The 20,127-nt window shown below is 36.8% G+C and overlaps 2 protein-coding genes across 2 annotated transcripts; one reads left to right on the plus strand and one right to left on the minus strand.

Moving 5' to 3' along the window:
• Positions 1-4,823: 4,823 nt before the first annotated feature.
• On the minus strand, positions 4,824-8,432 carry LOC106415160 (glutathione reductase, chloroplastic). Its single transcript, XM_022709985.2, has 11 exons — positions 7,838-8,432; positions 7,272-7,497; positions 6,907-7,185; positions 6,652-6,828; positions 6,434-6,487; positions 6,212-6,360; positions 6,018-6,081; positions 5,760-5,930; positions 5,542-5,676; positions 5,380-5,465; positions 4,824-5,019 (listed from the first exon to the last, which is right to left on the minus strand). Exons 1-10 carry the CDS (start codon positions 8,230-8,232, stop codon positions 5,430-5,432), a joined length of 1,686 nt encoding a protein of 561 aa, XP_022565706.1. The 5' UTR covers positions 8,233-8,432; the 3' UTR covers positions 4,824-5,019; positions 5,380-5,429.
• A 3,793-nt stretch (positions 8,433-12,225) lies between these two features.
• LOC106415021 (structural maintenance of chromosomes protein 1) lies at positions 12,226-19,979 on the plus strand. Its single transcript, XM_048764642.1, has 18 exons — positions 12,226-12,900; positions 12,998-13,234; positions 13,333-13,566; positions 13,652-13,890; positions 14,316-14,582; positions 14,805-15,075; positions 15,516-15,640; positions 15,842-15,951; positions 16,049-16,156; positions 16,231-16,370; positions 16,445-16,534; positions 16,614-16,822; positions 17,254-17,423; positions 18,009-18,118; positions 18,201-18,580; positions 18,825-19,076; positions 19,252-19,479; positions 19,575-19,979. The coding sequence occupies exons 1-18, from the start codon at positions 12,460-12,462 to the stop codon at positions 19,621-19,623; spliced, it is 3,660 nt and encodes a 1,219-aa protein (XP_048620599.1). The 5' UTR covers positions 12,226-12,459; the 3' UTR covers positions 19,624-19,979.
• Positions 19,980-20,127: the final 148 nt, after the last annotated feature.

The raw sequence follows: 20,127 nt of genomic DNA on the forward strand, positions 1-20,127 counted from the left end.
TGTGACCTAATTGGCACCATGATCGATTGTTTTCATAGATGCGTAAGACTTGTTTGTGGCCGAGCTTGATAAATACCATGCGGCCACATGATCACATTGTGAACCTAAATTTTAAATGACAATGTGACTCAGATATCGAAAAGGGACTTGGTGATACAATCACCAAGGACAACAATGAGAATGAAACGGTACAGGGCTATAAGCATTATATTCCATCATCTCACTGAAGGTCTAAAAGATCAGTACATCACTATAGAAAATCCACTAGACTTTTGGGATGCTTTACAGCATAGAAATTACCACCAAAAAACGGTGTTGCTTCCAAAGGCTAGAAATGACTAGAAGAATCTAAGATTATTGGATTACAAAGTCATGGATGAGTACAACTCAGTCTTGTTTAAGACAGTCTCGATGCTGAGACTTTGTGGTGAAGTAGTAACCAAGGAAGAGTTACTAGAGAAATCCTATTCCACATTCCACGTGTCGAAAGTCATACTGTAACAACAGTATAGAATAAAAGGCTTCGCCACTTATACTGATCTGATTTTCAAAAGGACCAAATTTCGATACGATTAGTCTTATTGCTTTATGATTGCATTCGTGTTTACTTTAACCTAAGGATCATTCACGATTTATATGGAATTGGTTTTAAGTTTATTAAATCTTGCCTGATCTTACTTAAACATATGGATGTTTTAAAGAGTTGCCTAAAGGGCATAAAACCAAGTAAGAAATCATGAATGGTATAGAAAGCCTAGTAGGAAACTATGGCTAAGGCATTTGCCTATAAGGCATTATATACACCCAAAGAAATGTGGTCCATTGAAGTTATAATGAATGGTTTCCAAATAAGAAACAATGGGCAAGAAAGGTAACAAAGTTCCTTCAGATCTTTAAGAATAAAAACGCCTAAGACCTTTGAAAGAAAGTGGTCAAGACTATACCGATGATCTCTACTGATTTATACTATGCTAAGGATCAGTATGATAAGAGGCAAGAGATGTGGTGACCATATTGAGAAACACCACAAAATTTTACATGGCATGATAGGATTAGCCATCCTAGTATAGAACTTAATGCAAAAGATCAATATTGAAAAGGCACAGAGTTATCCCGTAAAGATCTCACGTTGTGAAACATGTACACATAGGGAAACTCATTAGGCTTAATTATCCCAAAGCACCACGACCTTATAGTATGGTCATGAGGGGGAGAGAGGATAAACCCATGATCAATACTACAAGTTCGTGTACTGTGGTCTAAACACCATGATATATGGCTCGGCCATTACTAGACCATAAAGGGCCATTACCCGGACAAAGAGAGGCCATGATACAAACAGCCAAACCAAAGAGGACATCACCTATAAACAGCTTAGCCACGACTTGGCCATGACTTGGCCGTGACTTGTCTGAATAGTGCAGGTTTGTCCGCACACAGTCCATGACTCGGCCAAAAAAGCCGAAGAGACCATGAGAGACAACGGTCTGGCCGCAAAGGCCATAACCAGCCGGAAAGGCCATTACCTATAAAAGGTTCGGCCATTACCTATATGCTTGGGGACATTATGAATATACATGTACGGAATGATAATAAGCATCAGGCCATATAAGTGAGCATAGATATTCCCATCTAAAGAATGAATACGGGTCATTAAAACCAGACAAACCATCTTAAGAGATTCTGAGATAAAACCACCACATATATATATGTGCCGTTTAAGATGGAACCTCAGAAGAGGATTGGGAATATATGTTGGATAGGAGTATTACTTTCTCCCCGAATTCAAAGAAAGCTTGAGCCAAAACATGGGTGATTAAAATAGTGGCCAAGTACAGATTGCATGATCAAATGGATCCGACTATCCAAACATTAAAGGAGAAATATTATAAGCTGGATAAAGAAAGAGTAAAGGAATGATAAGAATGGTTTTAACCATCATTGTCTTGGCAAGATCCTCGGACTATACATTATGATATAAGACGTCCAAAGAAAGATAATATAAAGATAGCCAATTGAGAAGCTAATCGAAATGCCAGACACTGACCCGAAAAAAGAATGACTAACCAGCTTAGCACCAAACGAAATTTAAAGTCCTAGAAGAGACATAATCAAGTTGCTATAGAGTATATGCAAGATAGACCAAGTGTTCCATAAGAGTAAAGAAACTCGGATAGAAAGAAAAGGTGCATAGACAGATCCAAAGTCATGATAAGAGAAACCATACTAGACATAGAGATAAAGGCTGGCCAGCTACACATTTAAGGTACCAAACCAAGTAGTCTTGGGACGCCAAGCTGCTAGGTAACAAAGGTCCTGGATAATGAAATCTCAAAGTGATCAGATCATGTCTGGAACATAGTGGAATCACATGAAAGTGTCGACACACACATTTGTATAAAGATACATAAGAGAATAGCACTTGAACATAAGCGAGGATCATGTACCCACGAATGAGTACTCATCATACAATCATAGAATCATAAAGATTATAAAGAATAGAAAGATAAACGTGGAGGTTCAAAGTATCTAAAGAGAGATGAGCGTATTGGCCATGTACATATACAGAAACGCCATCTGATAAACCAGTGAAATAGATGGATCTTGTGAGATAAAGAAACCGTGAGAGAGGACACATGATCACGTGGCCTAGAGTGTCTATGTCTTCATATTAACAGCATTGGATCATAGCTTGTTTACACAAGGTACTCACAGAGATCAAAGGAACAAATTATAAGGAGATGAACTCCTATGTGGTGATTGCTGCTACAGATTTTCGATATTAAACCAAGTCTGGTCATAAGAAAGAAAATAGATACACTAAATGTAGTAAGCAGCATATGGATCACTGGATAAGATAAGATAAGAGAACAGCTTTGTTCCTAAGCTGATTCATGGACTGGAGCAAAAGCAGCTGCATAAAGTATATAAAAGAAATTGATCACACATGATCATTGATCTTGGAGTTGTGTAAAAGACAATCCAATAACAGTCCATATACATATGAGAATTTATAAAGAAATTCCTTGTGCTTATACTAAACCTAAAAGAGGTTAGAAGAATGATACAAAACATATCTGTAGACGTCCAGCACATTGGCTGAGAGCGTCCGGTCCTTCAAACTAGAGACGTCCGACTCTGTCCGTCCAAGGGCGTCCAGCTCTTCAGCAAAGAGCGTCCAGATTTTCTAGACACGTCCGGCTTTAGACCTAAAAGGCGTCTGGCCCTTCTTCTTGGTCACGGCCTAATAGAAACTAAAGATCAACCATCAGGTTGCAATCCGACATTAGATCCCTTAAGGATCCAGCATAGCAGAATGGTCTGCTGCTGTATGAACTCCATAAAGCTTTGTCATAAGATTAAAAGGAGACATATAATCTGTCGGATACCAAAGAAGTATTGTAGCCCATAAAGCTTATGAGATCTATGACCTAAGGTCATTAAGATATGAACGCAAGGAATAAGACATTACTTAAAGCAAAGAAATTGATGTCCACATGTGAGATACATGAGAGTGTGTTCGGCCGAAGAGCCATGATAAGAGATTATAAAACCTCAAAGCAATAATCATTGAACACTCATAAGATTAATAAGTGGACATGTATGGACGTGGTCTATGAACTGGACATTGATCGACCAGATTGAAACATGGCATAATGGTTATCATAGTTAACCAAAAGTAAAGAGTATAGAAGTAGATGATCACGTCTGAATCATGAATACATGCAAACACGTTTTGCAAAGACCAACATGTGATTCCCGAGGACAATGTGGTTCACATTGCTTAACACACATGCTTTAAACGGGACACTCAGTGTCAAAGGACATGAGAAACGACCTAAGAGGTCTTAATTACGGTGCAGTAATGAAACTGGCCGATTACTCCCTTCCTACACAGACAGGATAGATCACGCATCAAGATGCGTGGTATGTAGAACCTACACCGAGGTTCACATCAGGGGGAGTAGTGTGTGTTGTACTCTTTTTCCTTCATCATGGTTTTGTCCCACTGGGTTTTCCTGATAAGGTTTTAATGAGGCAACATTAAGCGTACTACAAATCCTGTATGGTTATGGCATCCAAGGAGGAGTGTTATGAACAATGTGAATTGCCATTAACCAAGACAAGAAGAGATGGCCTATCAGGGCACGACCAAGCCCAACCACAGCCGTGTCCAAGAGGAGAGAGAGAGAGAGGCGGCTTAGAGAGAAAAGGAAACCATCTTTCCTTTTTCCTATTAGATGTTATCTTTCCTTTTATGTATTTAGTAGATTTCCTATTTCATGTAGGATTAGGATAAGTACTCTTTTCATTTATCTCTATCTTATAATCCTTATATAAGGAACCCCTTTTGATGATTAATAATACACACGAAATATTCAGTCTCAAACCCTTCGTTTACAACAGTTCGATTGTAATACTTAATTGTATAGAAACATTTTCTTATACATGTTTTATTTTTTAATAAAAATATGATGAAATGAGACTTATGTATGACCCACAAGTTTAGAGACCGCTTGAAATCGTATATTTTATTCAGCTAGGATTAGCTAAGGTGTTAGGTGAATCCCTCAGTACAACGCACAATAACTCAAAGTCATCGGTTTTAGAGCTCTAACCAAAACCACCTTTCAAAATAGTTATAAACTACTCTCAAGAAGAAACGTTGGCTAAGAACTCAAATTTCCAATCATCACTCGACGTATAAAATTGTTTTTTTGCTTTTCTTTTTTTCTTTTTGACGTATAAAATTGTTTACTTATTCAACCACGAAAATGCGATACTGGAAGGGCAATACAGCCACCACTACAATGGAAAAAGAATTGAAAACCTTCAATTTTAGGAGCTCTCGTAAAAATCACTTTCCGAATATCAGAATTTGGTCGTGTAGGTTAAACGATTAACAGTATGCACGATGGTTATGACATCTCCACGCGACATAAATAACTAAAAACGTTGGCTAGAACTCGATCACTCTTGACAAAAAAAAGCTTCTTCTTCTTCACGGATAATGTTCTCCTGCAAACATGAAGGTCAAATTATATCACACACAAATTACATATGACTTTAGTGTGAGCTATGCTTTCTTTTACTAATAATATGGTAATGAGAGGGTATCAGTTGGACCAGAATGGCTCAAGCAAGTTGGTTTAAAAGTAGTTTAGAGTCGCCTCAAGCCAGGCACAAAGTAAATGTACAATTGGGAAAATATTGAAGTTTATTTTGCCCCCTCACAAATAAATTGAACCCTTTGCTTTAAGGTGGGTAGAATCAGAGCTTTGCCTTAATTGTCACCCTAAGTATGGTATGAGGCTATGAGCTAATTGCATTGCTCGTCCTTTCTAGTATTAAATGAATACGGAGGAAACTGGTGAATACCTTGTCAGGGAGCTCCAATGTCGTAAATCCAAATTACTCTGCAACTTTCTCTAGACAGCTGTTTTAGCCTCAACATTTGCCTTTCCCTGAAAGAAAAATTTGAGAATATCCATCTTTTATTGATGCTGCAAAACAGTGAAACTAGATGGAAAAGAAACAAACCTCAGAGGATTCTTTGCGGATCTTCCTGGTTGGAGTCCTCATAGTGACGAACTCTTCAGCCGCTGTGGGGTGAACACCCACTGTAGCGTCAAAGTCGGCCTTAGTTAAGCCAGCTTTTACTGCCACTCCAAATCCCTGTCAAATTGAAAAAGAAAAATCATTTTAAATCATGTATATGTTTCCGTGTTTATGATTCAGAGAAGATGAAAATGTTTAACCTGGATGATTTCGGGTGAATCCTCTCCACACATGTGTACACCTAGAACTTTATTAGTGTTTGCACAGACAATGAGTTTCATAAACACCCTGTCTGGAAGTCCTGAAAGCGTGGCCTTCAATGGCTTAAAGTTTGATGTGAAAACATCGATGTCTCCATATTGTTCTATGGCCTGCAATGCAAACACGTCTCTTAACATTTATAAGCGGTGACATATGATACACCATAGACCATGTTTTCCACAAAGTGTTATGCTTACCTGCTCTTCAGTTAGACCAACTGTTCCAATAGGTGGCTGGGCGAAAACGGCGCAGGGAACAGCTCTAGTTGAATAGAAAAACACAGAAAGATTAAAAGCCAACAGAGACAACAGAGTACAGAGAACAGTTGTTTAATGTTCTCACTGATCACCAGAAATTCAAAAGCTAACTCTCGTCAAGAGTGTAATGTTACCTATAATCAGGCTTTGTTGGATCATTTTGGAACAAGGTTTTGGCCAATGCCATTCCCTCCATCAGGGCGACTGGAGTCAAATTGATCCGGTCAGTGACATCCCCAACAGCATAGATGGAAGGAACAGATGTCCTTGAATATTCATCAACCTTACCAACCAAAGAGCAAAAATATACATTATATAACCATGCATAAAATGAGAACTTAACCATTAGATCATACCTCTATTGCTCCATTTTTTGCCAACTTAACGCCAACATTTTCCAACCCTAAGTTCTGTTATAAAAACAACATTACACCAATGATCATGAAGTAGCTCACATTTTAAGCCATAAACAAGGGACTGCAATGTTTACTTTATCTTTAAAGTTTATAAAGCAATGAATTTTCCTAACAGTTTTCATTTAATAAACATCCATTAAGTCAAAATCACATTTTACCTTTGTATTAGGCTTGCGACCAGTTGCAAACATAACATGCGAAAACCCATCAACAGTTCCCTTGCTGGTCTTCAGAGAGAATGAGCCATCTCCAGCTTTGATGATGGCTTCAGGTGATTCTTCTGTGTGGAACTCAATGCCTCTTAAAGACATCTGCTCTCCAACAAAATCCCTAACCTATGAACAAGAACAACATTTACAATCAGAAAATAACCAAAATAATTAACAAAAAAAAAAGCAGTCAAACCCACTCACGTCTTCATCAAACCCCCTCAGCACCTTCTTTTGCCTTATAAAAACATGAACCTCACTGTTAAGACCATTAAAAATTCCCGCAAACTCCAGGGCTATGTAGCCACCACCAACGATTGCAATCTTCTTGGGCTTGGAAGGCAAATCGAGTGCTGCATCTGAATCTATGGCAAACTCTCTTCCCGGAATGTCAGGAATGAAGGGACGTCCACCAACTGCAATCAGAATGTTTCTCGTAGTATAGATTTTCCCATCTACATCAACAGTGTGTGGGTCTATAACCTACACACAAAGACAAAACCAAGCTCAGACTCCATAGTCAACCAAGAATACATAGAAAGCCTGTGACATTGATTCGCTTAGCCTACCTTTCCACGACCTTCGATCAACTTGACATTAGCATTGTTGAGTATGTTCTTGTAGATACCAGTAAGGCGCTGCAGCTCAGCGTTCTTGTTGGCAATCAATGTACTCCAGTCATGAGAAGGCTCAGTGTCATACTTCCAACCAAAGCCGTGACTGTCTTCAAACTCGTGAGTGTATTTGGATGCATACACTAGTAGCTTCTTTGGTACACATCCTCTAAGTACACACCTGTCGATTAAACCAAAAAAAAAGGAGATGACTTTGAGATCTAACACAGCTTCAAATGTGCTTTGAGAATGTAATAACGGTTATAACTAGCTTTGTCAAGACAAGTGCTGTCTCAAAAACACTGAAGTTTTTTTTTTTTAAATAAATTTTATAAATTCAACCAGGAAACATGGATAGAGTTCCGATTACAAACCCGACTCGAACAAAATTACCCAATTCAAACACAACCTCAGGGCTTTTGACTGTTAAGTTGTGTTGTGTTTGTATGTAGTTGCAGCGACTAAATCAAATACTGAGCAGGAGATGTATCGAAACAAGCTAAGAGGAGAGGGAAGCTTACGTTCCTCCGACGCCACCGGCGGTATCGGAAGATATGGTGGAAAAGGGGAGCTCGCAGACGGCGGCGGACGCTCCGTAGCTCGTGGCGAAGCGGGAGGCGCGGACGCCGCCGCTTCCGGCGCCGATGGTGAAGAGATCAAAGTCGTAGTGGCGATCCGAGTCTGCTCCGTTGTCGTTTTGCGCACGGACGGAAAAGCGGCGAGAGGAGGAGTAGTAGCGGTGGTTTGAGACTGAGGCGACGCGGGGACGGAGAGAGGAGAGATGGGATAAGGTTTTAGGGAGGGAACGAGAGGTTGAAGAAGATGGTAGGTTGATTGCGATTGGGAGTTTTCTGCAGAGGATTTGAAGAGATGGGGAAGATGAAATTGTAGTGGTTAGCTTCGGAGTCGAAGCCATCTTCGCGTCTCTTTTCTCTCTGTCTTAATTTTTTTTTTTTTGTTCCTTTAGAGGTTCTGTGAGAGTATGTATATGCTTTTATTCGAGCAGTCTTACTTTGTGGCCTAATTGTTTAATCGATACAACAGTTTATAACATGTTTTTCTGTGGTCGTAGGTGGTCTACACCAAACTGAGAATCATTTTCTCGATCTTTTTTTTTTTTTTTTGTAACTGGCATTATCATTTTCTCGATCTTTTGTTCTTTTGTTTAGAAGTCACACACACCCACCGCCAGATTTTAAATCCGTCTCATGAGATAGCAGAACAAATATTATGCAATTTGTATTCTTGCACGAATATAAATATTTATAAAACAGTGTTTTGAGAAATTCATTACGATATCAATTTTTAAATTTTTGTCACAAAAATAGTATTTAACAAAAAAAATAACCAAATTAAGTTTTATTAAAGAATAAAAATGTATTTTTACCCTATAATTAACTAATCTATACTTAAGATTTAGAGTTAAAGGGTGTAATTTTGTAGATATGGTTTCAAATTTAAAAAAAAAAAAAATTCAAAAAAAAAAGTGTTATTTTGGTCATTTTCTTTCTTGAACACTATTTTTGTGACAAAAACTTAAAAATAACTATTTGACATAATTGCCCTAATATTTTTATTAGTTTAGGTTTTATTTGTTTGTTGATTTTTATGTTATTTTAAAAACAATTTTTATTTATTAGTTATCTAGTAGCGGTGTTTTAATTTTGTAAAATACTTGGACACAATACTTATTTCTAAAATTGTGATATGGTTTAAATTTGTTAACCGATAATGGACAAGGTTTTTTAAAATACACACTTGTTTTTTCTTTCGTAACACACTTGTTCATTGTAGATCCTAGAATCTACATAGTGATCGAGAGTTAAATATATGGAAGATAAGATGATGTAGGTAACGATATTTTTAGAACCCAACGATGTAATCAGATTCCAGTAGGCAAAAATAGATTTTATTGATGAATAAGATCGAATACAATGAATGAAATGAGATCGAACGCTACAAGTGAGATCGACAAGAGAAAAGACTTAAAGCTAGGTGGAAATAAGGTCGAATGTATGGGTGTAGCTCTCTCTAGGGTTTTCAACGTGTCCCTCTTCGTATCTATTTCTTTTTATAGTGGATTGACTCCGCGATCTCCGGCTCCTTGAATTGGTCTCTTCTTGCTCGTAATGGACCTCTTACTCGTTCCGCGTCGCACGGTCCAAACCGGCGCTGGCTCATTTGGTATATAGACCAAAATTGGGTCCAACATCTATTACTATTAGCATGAAATCTAGAGCAGTTTTAAGCAAATGTACATTCACCCCAAAATGTAATTCATTCGATGCTTTTGTAACTAAACATTACAATAATTAACAAGCTAACCAGTAATATATACATAAAAGATCAAACTAGAATCACTGACCCAATATTTAAAAATCTGTAGAATACACCATGTTACAATACATCTCCTAGAACCTCCAACAAATGAACCGAACTTTTTTTTTTTTGGATTACAGAACATATAAAAATATTCTGTTTACTTAACAAGGGATCTGATCATACTTAGCTCATTACGAGCCAAAACAATCGTCTGCTCAGTTAAGGGATGATAAATCAATATTTTGGATTCGACCCTGTTTAATACAAAGATTAGCCTTTTTGACTCTGACTATTTTTAGCCATCTAGTTCATAAATTAATAATTATATCAGGTTAATCCATCCATGTAATATTTTATTAACAAGCAAATCAATGAATTAAATCGTGTTTTAGTTTAATCTTTTAACTAGACCCTGACCAGCGCGGATTTGAATTTTCGGTTTTTGGTTATTTAGTTAACTAAATAATGCATTTGTAATATTTGATGTATTATATTCACCAAGTATTATATTTTTTGGCATCTTAAATCATCTATTTACGATGAATATTCGATATCATATAAAAAATTGAACAAATAGACGTAATTAGAGAATTGTAGACGATATATAAAAACAATGGTTATTAATGTAAAATATGAAAAAATATTATATTGTGACTTAGTATGACATAAAAGATTATAAATTAGTTATACATGTTTAAAGAAAATAAAATAATTTTTAAACTTCTATGAAAAATTTAACATATAAAAAAGGGCGATGAATTAGTTATCAAATTGTAAATAATTTCATAATTTTATTAATAATAAATTATTTATAGTCTTTTTTTCGTCAAGATAATTATTAAATATCCATAACATTAATATTTTAAAAGGCCATATTATGAAAACTCATGTTGTAACCATTTTTTTCTGGGAAGTGTAACAAAAAAAAATTACATTTAACTATTCGTTTTGTTTAAGTTTGTGTCGGTAAAAGATTAAAAAAATCTCTCTATCTTTTTCAATGTTCAATTTGAAGCTTATTATGCGGAAATCATACGCAAATATATGCAATTGGTTGGAATCTCTATATCTTTATATTCTTATAAATTTTTAATTTATTGTTTTCTCTTCTGCAAGCAAATCAATTACTGAAGTAATAGATCAATTGGTTGGAATCAAATCTATTCTTATAATTAGTGTAATTATGGTTACAGTTTCTATATTTAATAGGTACATTTAAGATACGACATTGAAGATATTCTGTTTTGATTAATAGAAGATATTGAATTTTGAATTTGTATTTATTGATTTGTTTTTTTTATAAAGTTTAGAAAATAAATGAGATGATTGGTTGGTTGATACATCTTATAAAGAAAACGAAAACTATAGGTGGTTTGAATATTGTACATCGATCGATGCATGATGTAAGTTGACTATATAAAACTTGAACATGATCATTTCAAACTAAAGTATAGGTAGGTTATATGCATTTGTTATATTGTAGTTAATATATTTTAAATATTACATAAGTCAAGTGATTCACGTTTTAGTAAAAATAAAATTCAAGTTCATTATTGGGCGGTACTCGTACGTAATAAGCTACGTTAAATATAATGTATTTTTAGGTTCATTTAATGACATTAAGTTTAAAATTAATTAAAGAAAACTCATTAATTTAACTGGAAAAACAAATATTAAAATAAGTAGGTTTATTTAATGACATTAAGTTTAAATTTGATTAAGAAAAACTCATTAATTTAACTGGAAAATACAAACATTAAAATAAATAGTTTAATTTAATTCTCAGTGGCATGAAAGTATAAATAAGTTAGAAAATTTAGGGGTATTTTTAATGGGTACTTCTCTTTTAATAATAGAGATCTACGCAAACATGAATTTTGTAATATTATAATTCAGTTATAGCTAAGCGAGTGCAAATGGTGACATCCGCTTGAGAACTGCTAAAAGCTAAGGGCCTGACTGGTTTCCCCGCTACCACTCGCAAACGCAGTTTTTTGCGGTTGCTAGCGGTTGACAGCGTTTCGAAACAATTATACAAACCGCTACAAATCGTTTAAAACCGTTATGAACCTCTTAAAATCAAAAGCTGGTTCCAGCTAGCGTTTGTGGTTGCGGACGGTTGCGGGAGGATAAATTTTTTTTTCTTTTCAAAAACTATATAGACACAAAAATAAAAATATTCAATAAAAATTTTAAATTGGAATTATAAAAATACTAAAATATTTCTATTATATTTTAATTAATATTATAAAAATTTTAAAATAAAAATATTTCCTATAATATTAAAAATTTAAAACTATAACTTTCTAAATATAATTTTCATATTTATTATAATATTATGATTTTTGATATTTTTTATAATTATATAAAATGTAAATATTGTTAATTTATTATTTAACCGCTGTTGTATTTGGTAGTTAACCAGTCATAAGTATCTCGCAAACGCACCAATTTCTAAACGCAGAACCAGTCGTACAAATCTTTTAAAACCGCTAGAAACCGCAACCACTCGCATCCGCAAACTCCCGCAACCGCTGCTTTTGAATTCATTAAACCGTGCGTGGTTTACGAGGAGAACATCTCAAAACGACAGCGTATTGCTCGACTCACACTGTCATCTCCTCTCGGCTTCGACTTCCGGATTTAGGGGAAAATCGATTTTCTGAAATCCCTCGAGAGAGAGAGAGATTTCGCCTCTAAATATTTTCGATTCCCGCCATTTTCCCTTCCTTTTTCTATTTCTCCGAGAATATACCCAACTTTCCAGAAACCCTAACTCGACTAAACTCCATCTCCCTCCGAACGAACGAGATCTCCAATCATGCCGGCTATCCAATCCCCGCCGGGGAGGATCCTGCAGCTCGAGATGGAGAATTTCAAGTCCTACAAAGGTCACCAGCTAGTAGGTCCCTTCAAGGACTTCACCGCGATTATCGGTCCCAACGGCGCCGGCAAATCCAACCTAATGGACGCGATCAGCTTCGTCCTCGGAGTTCGCACCGGTCAACTTCGTGGATCTCAGCTTAAGGATCTGATCTACGCCTTCGACGACCGAGAGAAGGAACAGAGAGGGAGGAAAGCGTTCGTCCGCCTCGTGTATCTCCTCGACGACGGAGTGGAGCTTCGTTTCACTCGTACTATTACTAGCTCTGGTGGGAGTGAGTATCGGATTGATAATAGGGTTGTGAATTGGGAAGAGTACAATGGGAAGCTGAGATCTATAGGGATACTTGTTAAGGCTCGTAACTTCTTAGTGTTCCAGGTGCTTCATTATTCATAACTTGATTCGTTTTTTTTTTATATGCTTTTGTTTCTATAATTGAATGATTCATGTGGTTTTGATGTCTGATTTCGTGTAGGGTGATGTTGAATCTGTTGCTTCCAAGAATTCAAAAGAGCTCACTGGACTTCTCGAGCAGATTTCTGGCTCTGATGAGCTTAAGAAAGAGTATGAAGAGTTGGAGGAGAAGAAGGCCAGCGCTGAAGAGAAAGCAGCTCTTATATATCAGAAGAAGAAAACGATTGGAGCTGAGAAGAAGCTGAAGAAAGCGCAGAAGGAAGAAGCTGAGAAGCATCTAAAGCTGCAAGAAGAACTGGTAGTTGTTGTTTCTCTAGTGGAGTAGTTTATTCATTTAGTCTGTGAAGGAAGCTATCCTCCTTGATTTGTATTGAGTAATGTCTTCACGCATTGCAGAAAGCTCTGAAGAGGGAACATTTTCTGTGGCAATTATACAACATTGAGAATGATATCGAGAAGGCAAATGAAGATGTTGATGCTGAAAAGAACAATCGTAAAGATGTCATGGCGAAGCTGGAGAAGTTTGAGCACGAAGCTGGTAAGAGAAAGGTGGAACAAGCAAAGTATTTGAAAGAAATTGCTCAACGTGAAAAGAAGATTGCTGAGAGAAGCTCCAAGCTTGGAAAATACGTGAGTATACTACCTTGTGAAGTCTTTAGATAACAGTTTTTTTTTTCTACTTGAGGAGTTATAAATGTTGTTCTCCTGCCTGTAGCAACCTGAGCTTCTGAGATTGAAGGAGGAGATAGCTCGCATAAAATCAAAAATCGAGAGCAGTCGAAAGGAGGTGGATAAGAGGAAAAAAGAAAAAGGGAAGCATTCCAAAGAAATTGAACAGATGCAGAAAAGCATCAAGGATCTGAATGAGAAAATGAACGAATTAAACGAGAGGAGACAAGATAGCAGCGGGAAGCTCCCAATGCTTGACAGTCAACTGCAAGAGTATTTTCGAATGTGAGTTGAAAGAAACATTGATTTTTCCCTCTCTTTTTAATCAGAAGCATACCATTTTCCAACGTTTCTAAGATTATCAATATTCAACAACTTGCATTCTCTATTTTTCCTAATTGTTCTTCTCGCTTGAGTTTTCATATGACATGAATACTACATGTGTTTACTTGTCGCTTCACAATCTCGTCTTATGAAAGAATTTTTGGTCCGCAGTTAGATAAGTATGTTTCTCTGCTTTGAATAATGGTAACAAAACAAATAGTTAAGCGTTTATATTATTTTTTACAGTCTATTATTGGTGATGTCCTTGTGATTTTTTGTAATATTCTTCTGGATTCGCCATCTACATGCATATTCGTCCATCTTTTTGAGTTCTTATAAACCGCTTTGTTTTCTTATCGGTTTTCCTTCATGTTTATCAATCTCAGAAAAGAAGAAGCTGGGATGAAAACCATTAAGCTCAGAGATGAAAAAGAGGTGCTAGATAGGCAATATCATACTGATCTCGAAGCGTTGAGAAATCTGGAAGAAAATTACCAGCAACTGATTAATAGGGAGAATGATCTTGATGAACAAATTGAGCGAATGAAATCCAGGCAAAAAGAGATTGAAGATTCATCCTCGGAATATAAGAACGAAACAACTAGTTTAAAAAAGCAGTTACGATCACTGCAAGAAAAGCACCGAGATGCCAGGTTAGCATGGTTCTGTTCACTAGATTCTTTTTATAGTTGCTTCATCTTTTGAAATATGGCTTGAGAGATATTGATAATTCACTTATCAAAAATATATCTTTTCTAAATTTCATACTTTGACTAAAACCCTTTCTTGAGCTAGGCGCAATGCATTCTGCATACCTCATGCTCCGTCTTTTTTATTTTGATGTGATAGTTTATATCCCACTTCTACGTGCACAGGAATGCATCTGAGAAATTGAAGACTAGAATTGCAGAGTTAGAAGATCAGTTAAGTGATCTAACGGCTGAAAGATATGAAAATGAGAGAGATAGCAGGCTAACGCAGGCTGTTGAGTCTCTCAAGCGTCTATTTCAAGGAGTTCATGGTCGAATGACTGATCTGTGTCGACCAAATCGGAAGAAATACAACCTTGCAGTTACTGTTGCTATGGGGCGATTTATGGATGCAGTAGTTGTAGAAGATGAAAACACAGGAAAGGACTGCATCAAGGTATTTCTGTTATGGTTGTTGTGTCGTTCTAATCCCATGCAAGCTGTTAATATTCTTTCATAGTTTTAATCTCGTCTTTACTGACAATTACATTTTCGTTAACAGTTGAGTAAGATATGCTTTACCGTAATACTACACCTCTGTTCTATGCCAACAAATTAATGATGCTTTAAACTTTACCACCTCTTATATGATGATCAATTCATATTGATTACCAAATAGAGAAATGTGCTACAAACGGGTATTTAACATTATGACGCAATCATCTTCGCGCAGAATTCATTCCATATAATTAATAACTGATCCCCATTCTGTTTTACTTGTCTTCGAACTTAACTTTGCGGATCTTTTTCTACCTTCTAAGATTTATGAATTACATGTTGAGCATTTTGTACCACTACTCTAGGTATGTGATTAAATGAGTTTCTTTGTTCATGCAGTACTTGAAAGAGCAAAGGCTTCCTCCTATGACATTTATTCCTCTTCAGTCAGTACGTGTCAAGCCAGTGCTTGAAAGATTGAGAAATTTGGACGGCACAGCAAAGCTGGCGTTCGATGTTATCCAATATCCTTTGCAAATAAGTGAATGATAGACTTTTGGCTTACACAAGATTGCCTTTATTAATTCTTCGTTCTTTGGCTTCATTGCGTCCATAGTTGTGGGCAGCCTGAGAATGTTTTGATGTATTGAATAAGAATTGACAAACGTAGGAAGGTTAATATGCGTAGGTTTCCAGTTTATGTTTTTGGACCTTAACCACTTCACGTTCGATCCTGAATTAGAGAAGGCGGTCCTCTTTGCTGTTGGAAATACTCTTGTCTGTGACGACCTTGACGAAGCCAAGCGTCTTAGCTGGACTGGAGAGAGATTTAAAGGTTGTGTTCATGTTTCCTTGTTTATATGTAACTTGCTCATATACTTGCACTAACGTTGGCTTTGATTTCTACCTATCCTGATTTCTATTATTTCCAGTTGTTACTGTTGATGGCATATTACTCACAAAGGCGGGAACAATGACTGGTGGTACCAGTGGTGGAATGGAAGCAAAGTCTAACAAATGGGATGACAAGAAAATTGAAGGTTGGCTTGTCACCAGCTGGCTTAAAGTGTCTTCACTTTCAACGTGTCTTAGAGTCAACATTTCGGTTGTGCAGGACTGATGAAAAAGAAAGAAGAATATGAACTGGAACTGGAAAAGGTTGGATCTATTCGAGATATGCAGATAAAGGAGTCCGAAATATCGGGTAAAATAAGTGGACTTGAAAAAAAGATTCAGTATGCCGAAATCGAGAAGGTAAACCAACCGTATGTCTAACTTACTTCACTGTGCACTGTTAGGAATTACTAATTGGTGGCTTTGTATTATAGAAAAGCATCAAAGACAAACTTCCACATCTTGAGCAAGAGAAGCGGAATATTGCTGAAGAAAGTAGACGCATAAATGTTGAACTTTCTAAGGTAATTTAATATCTTTTTCTGATATTTGGTAAAGTTAAAACCTGATGACAAATATGACTGAATGCCGTTGGTATTGTAGTCAAGAGCTGAGGTTGATAAGAGGAATACAGAAATCAGGAAGTTGGAGAAAAGAATCAATGAGATTGTGGACCGTATCTATAAGGATTTTAGCCAGTCTGTTGGTGTTGCTAATATACGTGAATATGAAGAAAAACAGCTCAAGGAGGCTCAAGAAGTGGCTGAAGAAAGGCTGAATCTTAGTAACCAGCTTGCTAAGTTGAAATACCAGTATGTTTCCTTTACTTTGTGTTTCTGGTTACATATAAGATTTATTTTGACTTCTCATATACAGCTTTAATCTTTATCGGTTTCTATTGCATCATTTCTGTGCTAATAGATAGCCCTGACTCCAAAGTCACCGTTTCAGCTGTTTTTTTCGTACCCAGTTAAAAATGAACATTTTGTTGTGCATCATACTGTTTTTTCCATTTTAATTATCACTAGGCACTACAGCTCTGTGAAATTTATATGATTAGTAGGCAGATGCTGTCTACATTAGCAAGTGTGTAGGGGTCAGTAGCTATAGCCTGTAAAAACCTAGATGTCTACCAAACTCCCAATACGCCAACTTAACTAGTTACCTGAGTTGACGTACTGCCTATAGTAAACCGAAACTTTTCTTATTAGTCTATTAAAATAATTTTCTTATTGAATTTCAGGGTGGAATATGAGCAAAACCGAGATGTGGGATCACGAATTCGGAAGCTAGAATCTTCTATCAGTTCTTTGGAAACTGATTTGGAAAAAATACAGAAGAGGAAGTCTGAACTTAAGGAGTTAACAGAAAAAGCTACTAATGAAATCAACAACTGGAAAAAGGAAATGGGAGGTATTTTGATTCTCTCTCTACATAAATCTGATGGCCTCTGTTCTATGCATTTTTTTCCAGTTATCAGTGCCATTATAAGTTGTCAGTTTGATGATTTCATTCATAGCACACATCAATCAACATGATCTACATTGTCCGTATATGAGTTTGCTTCGTCGATATTGGTGACCTTATGTTGGAACCTGTTACTGGAGTAACGCATTAAAATATGAAAATTTCTTATGATTTCCTGGGGGGTTGTTTAGTTGTTTGTAGATTGCTCTGAAGTGACTTGGGCTTGAACAAATTTTATATGTACATTATCTGCTCGAACTCTTGCGTTAATTGTATGGTTACACCACATCTTAGATAAAGCGATGATATTAAGATAAAATGCTAGTGGCTGACACATGGTTGATGTGAAAATTCAGTATTATAGATTCTCTTCCCCTGTTATCCTATTTACCTTTACTGGTATAACCTTAACTTACACAACCATATACATTGTTTGTCACCATCCCTGTCTAATGTTCTTTGCGTAGCCCAAATCTGCAGTGTTTTTTTTTCTTCCATAGAGGTGCGAATATCTAATACTCTTGCTTGCAGAGTGCAAACAAAAATCAGAAGAGTATGAAAAAGAAATCCTGGATTGGAAAAAGCAGGCTTCTCAAGCGACAACTAGCATAACCAAACTCAATCGTCAGATAAATTCTAAGGTACGATGGAGACTCATCAAATCTTTTCCCAAAGATTTTTTTGTCAGAGTATAGGTGCACTAAAGCTCCCTTTTGCTATCAGGAAACGCAAATTGAGCAGCTGATCTCGCAAAAACAGGAAATAGCTGAGCAGTGTGAGCTTGAACGTATTGCCCTTCCTGTTTTATCAGATGCTGCGGAAGAGGAAGATGACTCAGATGGGCCACAGTATGACTTTAGTGAGTTGGATAGAGCTCATCTCCAAGAACGGAGACCATCTGCTCGTGACAAAATGGATGCGGAATTTAGGCAGAAAATAGAATCTAAATCATCAGAGATTGAAAGAACGGCCCCAAACTTGAGAGCACTTGACCAGTATGAGGCTATACAAGAGAAAGAAAAACAAGTTAGCCAAGAGTTTGAAGCTGCCAGGAAGGAGGAGAAACAAGTAGCGGATGCATACAATACTGTTAAGCAGAAGAGGTAACTCGAAATTTCTCTTGTGAAATGATCTTTGGAACTTTGAAGAATATTGCTAGCATATAGCAGCGACTTTATGGTAGAACCAAAGCTGGACAAGTAACAGTGAGAATTCTAGGTCTATGGAAATTACTTGATAGAGATACCTGTTTGGATAGAATGCTCACACAAGTGCATCTCAGTTTTTTTAGACGAGATTCATATATTCAATTAGAGTTTTTGCTGCTGACTACAAACTGTTATGCAGGTATGAGCTATTTATGGAAGCGTTCAACCACATTTCTAGCATCATTGACAAGATCTACAAACAGCTAACCAAGAGTAACACGCATCCACTGGGTGGGACTGCTTATCTAAACCTAGAGAATGAGGATGATCCGTTTCTACATGGTATAAAGTATACAACAATGCCCCCCACAAAGCGTTTCCGTGACATGGAACAGCTCTCTGGAGGAGAGAAAACAGTTGCCGCTTTGGCATTGCTCTTCTCCATCCATAGGTATCCCCAACAACCTAGTTATACCATAGTTTATCTCCAATCATTTTTTGTGAAAGTCTTTGATGTTGGAGTAGCAGACTGTGGTCTTGGTAGTTGCCATGTTATTTTTTTTTATTTACCACCCAAAAACGTGAAAATGGCAATGATGAGGTGTTTTGCTTTCCATCTTTTTCAGCTATAGGCCTTCGCCCTTTTTCATACTGGATGAAGTGGATGCTGCGCTTGATAATTTAAACGTTGCAAAAGTCGCTCAGTTTATTCGTAGCAAATCCTGCCAAGCAGCACGTGACAATCAGGATGCAGAGGATGGGCATGGCTTCCAAAGCATTGTAATATCTCTCAAGGACAGCTTCTATGACAAGGCCGAAGCTCTGGTTGGAGTTTACAGAGACGTCGATAAGAGGTGATCAAAATCTTGTTTTAACTTGTTTTGTCCATGTATAAGCACCAAAATTTTAGCTGACATCTGACAACTCGTTCATGATTCATTTGCTGCAGTTGCTCGAGTACGATGTCTTTTGACCTTAGGAACTATGCAGAGTCGTGATCGGCTCAACAACCCCCACCTAGGGGTTTAGGGTTTAGTAAGCATTATAAACCCTAAACCCTCTCTCTCTCTATATATATAGTAAGTACTGAATGGTGTTCAATTTCTGGGCTTTTCTTTAACACCGTCTCGCAATGTTCGAAGGCACATAACAGCGGTATGGTTATATGGGGTTTCCTGCGGCATAGAAGCTTTGTAAGATCTGACGCTGTAGAACATGTGAAACTTTTTTAAATGTTGTATCAGAAACTCAGGATGCTAGTTTATTAATCAGGTTGGTGTCTTGACTGTGGAAAGTACGATGATAGTTTGTGTGTACATGATTTAAGTTCCTATTGAATGTTTCTAGCTTAGTATGTCTGATATATAGGTCAAGTTGATATTGCACTCTGCAGAACGTAGACGTTGGACGCGGCTTAGTCACAGCAGATTAAACTAACGAAAATAACATAAACTCAAACATAGAATTTATGCTTAATTATACTTTCTAATTATCTGTTATCC

This window comes from Brassica napus, chromosome C8, assembly GCF_020379485.1.
Source record: "Brassica napus cultivar Da-Ae chromosome C8, Da-Ae, whole genome shotgun sequence".
Lineage (NCBI taxonomy): Eukaryota > Viridiplantae > Streptophyta > Magnoliopsida > Brassicales > Brassicaceae > Brassica > Brassica napus.